General features: G+C 41.9%; 1 protein-coding gene across 1 annotated transcript; it reads left to right on the top strand.

The window, feature by feature from the left end:
- The first annotated feature begins 2,598 nt into the window (after positions 1-2,598).
- On the top strand, positions 2,599-3,159 carry LOC141719447 (uncharacterized). The gene has a single exon (XM_074521827.1). It carries the CDS (start codon positions 2,599-2,601, stop codon positions 3,157-3,159), a length of 561 nt encoding a protein of 186 aa, XP_074377928.1.
- Positions 3,160-7,530: the final 4,371 nt, after the last annotated feature.

Genomic DNA, 7,530 nt, shown 5'->3' with positions numbered 1-7,530 from the left:
CCCCACAGGCAAATGTCAATGAAAAGCCAGCTGAAGTCAAGTTAGGGAAATTTTCGGAGGACATCCATTTGTTGGAGACAATAATCGGGTTCTGGAGAAAAATGCAAGAGAGGCACGACATCTACCACTCACCAACATTCATAGCTTGGAAAATAGACCTCCAAAAATATTCAAAGGGGAATCTGCTGATATCACTTTCAGAGAAAGAAAATCAAGATGGGTACATCATCCTCATAATGATGCTTTGGTAATAACTATGTTCATTAGAATGATGAACGTGCATCGGGTCTTCTTGGATAACGGGAGCTCTACTAACATCTTGTATTATAGCACGCACAAGAAATTGGGTTTCCCAGACAATGACATGAATTTTAAAGATGCACACGTCTATGGCTTTACTGGAGAAGCGGTGAGAGTTATGAGTTTGATTAGACTTCCTGTCATGCTTAGGGAAGAAGTTCTATTTGTTACTCAGATGATAGACTTCGAAGTGCTGGATCAGGATTCCATGCATAGTGTGCTGGTGGGCATACCTTGGTTGTGAGCGTTCATAGTGATAACCTCGATATATCATCTGATGATAAAGTTTCCAACACCTAACGGAGTGGGCAGTCTGAGGGGGTCGTAATATGAATCACGTGACTGCTATCACAAGGCTGTTAAGGAAGGAGAAGATATGAAGGAAAGGGTCTTCCCGTTATAGATGCGACGGAAATTCAGGTGAAACTGAATGAAGAGGTTCATGCCCATTATTTTGTGGAGGATCCAGAGGAAGAAGAGACTCATATAACCAACACTCTTGCTCTGACATGGGGGAATGTTTCTAGGATTTGCAGTGTGGAGGAAATCATGGTGAGTCATGGAAAAGATATTGTGCAGAAGGAAATTAATGGAGAAAAGTTGGAAGGAAGGAGTGATATTTTACAAAGTCTGAAAAGTGACCCCAAGGTAGATGTTCCTCAAAGACAAGACGCGCCCTTGGAGGATGAAAATGAACATGAGGTTGATGCTCCTCAAAAGAAGGACGCACCCTCCATATTTGTAAAGGATAACGCTCCTCTAACCGAGGGCGCGTCCTCTACACTTGCAATTCATAAAACTAGGCCTTATCCTGAGATGGATGCTCCTAGCTATGAGGACACACCCTCAAGTGCAAGGATGGAAGTGGAAGACCCCCGATACTTTGATTTCGATATAGATTCTAGGATCCCTATGCCCGCTGAGAAAATGGGGCCAGCTGATGACATAATATCTGTTCCAATCGATAAAGATGATCTGAGCAAGGTTTTGAAAATCAGATCTCAGTTAAGTCATGAAATGAGAGAGAGGCTCAACCATTTTTTGATCAAAAATCTCGACGTCTTTGCATGGAGTCATTCAGACATTGTTGGGATCGACCCGGGAGTAATGTGTCATCGATTGAACATTTTCCCTAACTGCACGGGCATTCGACAAAAGCGTCGCCCGGTGAGTGGAGAAAGGGCGATAGCATTAAAAGAGGAGGTGGATCGACTATTGGAAGTTTGGTTGATTAAGGAATCCTTCTACCCCGAGTGGCTTGTGAATCCGGTGCTTGTGAAAAAACCGAATGGGAAGTGGAGAACGTGTGTAGATTTTACAGATCTCAATAAAGCTTGCCCGAAGGACAATTTTCCACTCCCATGAATTGACCAGTCGGTCAACGCGACGGCGGGGCATGCCGTATTAAGCTTTATGGATGCGTACTCCGGTTACAATCAAATTCCCATATACGGCCCTGATCAGGAGCATACATCCTTCATTACTGATAGTGGACTATACTGTTATATAGGGATACCGTTTGGATTGATCAACGCAGGTACGACCTACCAAGGGTTGGTGAACATGATGCTCAAGAATCAGATTGGAAGAACCATGGAGGTATATGTGGATGACATGTTGGTGAAATATAAGGAGGCAAATGATCATGTCAAGCACCTGATGGAAATGTTTAACATTCTTAGGAGGTTTCGCATGAAGTTGAATCCACAGAAGTGTGTGTTCGGTGTGGAGTCAGGCAAGTTTCTTGGGTTTATTGTTAACCATAAAGGAATTGAAGCTAACCCTGCAAAGATCAAGGTGCTGCTAGACATGAAGTCACCCACCAGTGTGAAGCAAGTGCAAAACTTAACTAGAAGGATCGGCACGCTGAATCAATTTATTTCTAAATCATCCGACAGATGCAAGGAATTATTTAAGGTGATTAAGGTGGCGGGGAAAGACTTTATATGGACACTAGAATGTGAGGAAGCTTTCAGGAGGATCAAGGAGCAACAGGGGAAACCTCCCATATTGTCAAAACCATTGGATGGAGAGTCTCTTATCCTATACTTTGCAGTTTCAAAGTATTCAATCAGCGCAGTGCTGGTGAGAGAAGAGGATGCGCAACAATCACCAGTGTATTATGTGAGCAAACGGCTGCATGATGCTGAAACTCGTTATACCTGTATGGAAAAACTCGTTTATGCCTTAATCCTCGCATCGAGAAAGCTGCGCCCATATCTCCAAGCCCACAAAATTAAAGTCCGTACAATATATCCTCTGCTGTAAGTCCTTCACAAGTCAGAATCGTCAGGAAGAATGTTAAAATGGGGTGTGGAGTTGGGACAGTTTGACTTGGAGTGTATGCCCCGCACAGCGATCAAAGGGCATGCCCTAGCTGATTTCTTGTTAGAATTTGATTCCGAGGTCGATGACAAGGCTTTGGTAGTGTCGCATCCATCTCATACTGAGGATGTTTTAGAGGAGTTTTCACACCCCTGGTGGATTTTACATGAGGATGGAGCAGTTAACAATGGAGGAGCAGCCGCAGGCATAGTACTTGTATTGCCGGAGGGCCATCATCTAATGATTGCAATTTACTTCAAATTCTATGTGACAAATAATGATGCAGAATATGAATCGTTGATCAATGGCCTAAAGATTTCTTTGGAAATGGGAGTGCGGAACCTAATTGCAAAGAGTGACTCAGAGCTGGTGGTAAACCAGGTGAATGGGGGGTTTCAAGCTCGAGGACCACAAACGAAATTGTACTTGAGGTGTATGCAGCGCCTGATTAGAAAGTTCAAAGAGGTTAGGCTGGAATGTGTACCATGGGACCGTGGGAAAAGAATAACAACACGGATGCTCTGGAAAAAATGAGATCCCAGCAGAAGGCTGTGTTGTTGGGATCTATACCCTTAGAAATCCAGGAGATTCCTAGTATCCCAGAGGTAGAGGTGATGCAAGTAGATGAGGCTCCCAAGGAAACATGGATGACGCCCATTCTTGCTTATATTCACAAGAGAGCACTTATTGAGGATAAGTTCAAGGCTCGACGACTCCGCTATCAGGCTGCAAGATATGTGGTATATGATGAGGTTTTGTATAAAAGAGGCTTCAATCAGCCGTTGCTCAGATGTGTCGATGAAGAAGAGGGAAATTACATTTTAATGGAGGTACATGAAGGAATTTATGATAATCACTCGGGGGTAACTCGTTGGCAATGAAAATTTTATGCCAAGGATATTATTGGCCTACGATGAAGGAGGATGCTGCAAACTTCGTTAGAGCATGAGATCGCTGCCAACGCTTTGCGAATTACTCATCTATGCCATCGACGCTCTTGACGCCTATGATGAGCCCATGGCCATTTTCCATGTGGGGGATTGATCTTATTGGAGAATTACCTAAGGCTAAAGGAGATTTCAAGTATGCAGTGGTTGTGGTTGATTACTTTACTAAGTGGGCGGAAGCTATACCGTTGGCGACTATCACTGCGAAGAAAATCAAAGACTTTGTCTTCAACTTTATTGTGTGTAGAGTTGGAATCCCTTACAAACTTGTTTATGACAACGGAAAATTGTTTGATAGCAAGGAGTTGCGACAGTTGTGTGAGGACTTAAAGATTAAAAAGGAATTTGTAGCGATTTATCATCCTCAGAATAATGGATAAACAAAGGCTGTAAATAAAATAATAAAGCATACCCTCAAAACTAAACTGGAGGAGTGCAAATGGAATTGGCCCGAGGAACTCCCAAAAGTATTATGGTCCTACAACACTACTCCAAGATCTACTACGGGAGAATTTCCATTTATGCTCAGTTATGGGTACGAAGCTATGGTTCCTGTGGAGGTTAGCTCAGGATCGCTTCGCAGAGATCATTACACGGAGGAAGATGCCGAAGTTAACCAAAGGCTTCACTTGGACCTTTTGGAAGAAACAAGGGAAAAGTCCCAGCTAAGGCTCGCGGCATACCAACAGCCTGCTGCAAGGTACTACAACAAGAAGGTAAAGGGATAGCTGCTGAAGGTGGGGGATCTGGTGCTTAGAAAGGTGATGCCAAACACAAAGAATCCCCAGCACGGAGTATTTGGAGCTAATTGGGAAGGACCATACAAGATAAAGGCAATCTTGTGGAAGGGGACATATCACCTTGAAGACTTGTAAGGGAAGTTGATTCCGCGAGCATGGAATGCGGAGCATCTCTGAAAGTATTATCAATAAGGTGCGGCTTTGGCCCCTTACATATTATGTTTACATTTGCAGTTATATACATAGGGTTGTGCCTGAATCATAGACAAGAAGCAATAAAATTCCTCCTAGCCTAGGGGGTAGTGCATGTGCTACCTACCTTAGAACTAGTTGAAGGATCATATTTTAAAATAAATTCCCCACAGAGCATAGTAGCCATGGGACCGGTGCACTTTAGACACTGGAGCGCATTATTAATAAAAAACTTTGAAAATATATTTCAAGAATCGATGATTGTTGTTAGTTGATCATATTGCAAAATACAAGGACTAGTATAACATATCTTGACGCATCTTAAAGGGAGGACGTGTCCTACAAAGAATTATATGGTGATGACTTGCAAGAAAAATACCATGACGCGCCCACATGATGTTGACAGTCTATGACGTTTGAATCAAATTAGCAAATAAGGTAGATGCCTCCTAATATAAGGACGCACCCTTGTAGGACATCTTTTAGCTTACAATGTTAAAGATTTAATAGTAAGAAAGATTTATATAGAAGGAAAAACTTAGGAGAAGCTGGATACAATTGTAAAGAAGACGCATCCTGATGCAAAGGCGCGCCCTTATCACAACTTGTTGAAAAGTTAATGAAAGGAAAAATATCAAACAAAGGCGCGAGATTAATTAGTAAGGTAGATGCCTCCTGGAATCAGGATGCGCCCTCACAATGTAATCCCTGGTATACAATGTTAAGGGGATAACAGGAACATGATTTATATATATGAGGGAAATTAAGAAAAAAAATCAGACGCAAGATAAATTAGGATGCGTCCTCATTGGGAAGGATGTCCTAAAGGTGATCTTAAGCAGAAGAAGACGCGTTCTGAGCTAAAGACACACCCATTATATGTATGACTTGCTTAATAAACCTGAAAACAAGATAACCAGGAAAGCAAAATATACATGAAAATAATTCAAGGTATAAAACCTTAGAAAAGTACCAACAAACAAAATCCAGGAATAACAAGTCATAAGATTACAAATTGCAAGGCTTAAAGGACCTGCACCCTTGGAATAATTCAAAAGAAGTTCATCAAATAAAGTAAGACGCGTCCTAGGCAGGGGGCGCGTCATGAGTTTTGTCCTGGTCTTTTGGAGAAGAAGGTGGAGGCTGGGCTTGAAGTGGAGAAGGCGCAGAGGACGCGTCATCTTCTTCCAGACCTAGGATGATCCTTTTGTTCTTGATTGAGTCTACAGCCCTGATTCTGAAATCTTTTACCCACTTTTGAGTATCCTCATCAAACTTGGAAAAAGTGTATTCTGGGTCATTTGCTATGAACCTAGAACACCACTCTTCAAAACCAACTGCAAACCCATTTTGATATACCAGCTTCTTCTCTTCTTTCCATCCGTGCAGTCTGTCATCATTCAGAGTATCGAGCTCCAACTGTATGGTGGAATTTAGAGTAACTATACTTTTCATAGCCTTCTCCACAGAGGTAACATTACCTTAAAGTTGTGCCTTCTTACCCTCAAGACGCGCCTTATCTTGCTTTAACTGAAGGATCTCATTATCTTTCTCTTTGGTGAGCAGTGTAATGCTCTTTTCCAGAGACTTGATTTTATCTTCAGCTTGACTTTTTGCAGTATCAGTGACAGCAAGACGCGCCCTGAGTTTGGAAGACATGTTAGCATTTTGCCTTGTGTGCAAATGAAGCTCATCTGCTGCTCTTACCATAGCTTGCTCAGTTTTCTCTTCTGTTTCAGAAAGTCCAGCCCCTCACTTCATCCTCATTAAATGTTCCAGATGAGGACGTACCATATACCTGAGGACAAATGATTGGTCATCTGAAACTGTTTTCTGGCGCTTAGAGGGCGCGTCCTCCTTATCTGAGATGTTCACCACAAAGGTATCGATAATCTTTGGTGGGGGGGGGAGGAACCAAAGCAGGCGCATGATACTTGGTTTTTGGACCAGTTTTCATGAGAGTGTGCTTGGTCCTGGCTTTTAGCTTTCTGGTGGCCCCAATAGCAAACCCTTTGAGAAGATAAGTCATATTTGTAACATAACATGGGAAACATTATACATGGACGCGCCAAGATATGAGGATGTGCCCTGCTGATAACATTTTAGTAGAAATTTGAAAATGACAAGTATGCACATTATGATTTTGTATACAATGAAAAGAGTTATGAGAATGGATGCGTCCTATGTGATATGACGTATCCTTTGCGAACTATGGAATATAACAGCCTTATGCAACCATAAAAGTCACGTAAAGGATAAGGAGACGCGTCCTACCATTAAGACACGTCAATAGCAAGTATATGGGTAATGAAAATATATATATCAGGTAAAGTAGAAGCTATGCATATGAAGATGCATGTATGATGCGTCCTAAGTCTTTGACGCGTCCTATATGTGATAATTCTTACCCTGTTCTAAGTCCACTTGTCTGCTAATGTCAAGTTGGACCAATTCTGTGGTATTAAGTCCCTTAGCTTTTTCAGAAGCTGTGAGGACGGGTTTTCCATACATAAAAGTCACGGTATTTACAAATGGAACCAACACTTACAGACAGAGCCCCAATTTTCTTAAGGTTGGCTTCTGTGATCATCTCCTTGAGATTGAAGTGCTCCTCAACATACTTAAGCACATTTTCTGCTCTCTTTTTTCTCTTCCCTGTTAGCTCTTTTTGAGTTCTTTTATCTAAGGAGGAAAGATGAGGATTATCAAAAAGGAAAAGTAAAAGAGTTAATAAACGGGAAGACGCGTCCTGATTAATAGGACGCGTTCTAGGAACATCACTTACTTGGCTTTAAGTTAAAGTGAACACGAGCTCTCTTGACATCATAAATATAGAAAAAAGGTTCTTTCCAGTCTCTCTCATGGCTCACCTTGCCCTCATTTAAGCCCTTATTATTTAGCCACTTGTTGATAACAAAGAAGTGGTAACCATGGATGGACTTTCTAATGTTAAAGAAATAACTAAACTCATTCATGGAGGGCACGCCCAACCCTAGGTTGTGGTACATGATACACAAGGCCCATGC

Source organism: Apium graveolens, chromosome 4 (genome assembly GCF_009905375.1).
Source record: "Apium graveolens cultivar Ventura chromosome 4, ASM990537v1, whole genome shotgun sequence".
NCBI classification, from domain to species: Eukaryota; Viridiplantae; Streptophyta; class Magnoliopsida; order Apiales; family Apiaceae; genus Apium; species Apium graveolens.
Note: the sequence above shows the minus strand (reverse complement) of the source record. Positions and strands in the feature narration are given on the sequence as shown.

Bases quoted from the DNA above. Each gene is read 5' to 3' on its own strand.
- LOC141719447 (XM_074521827.1), top strand. From the start codon at position 2,599: ATGTTAAAATGGGGTGTGGAGTTGGGACAGTTTGACTTGGAGTGTATG.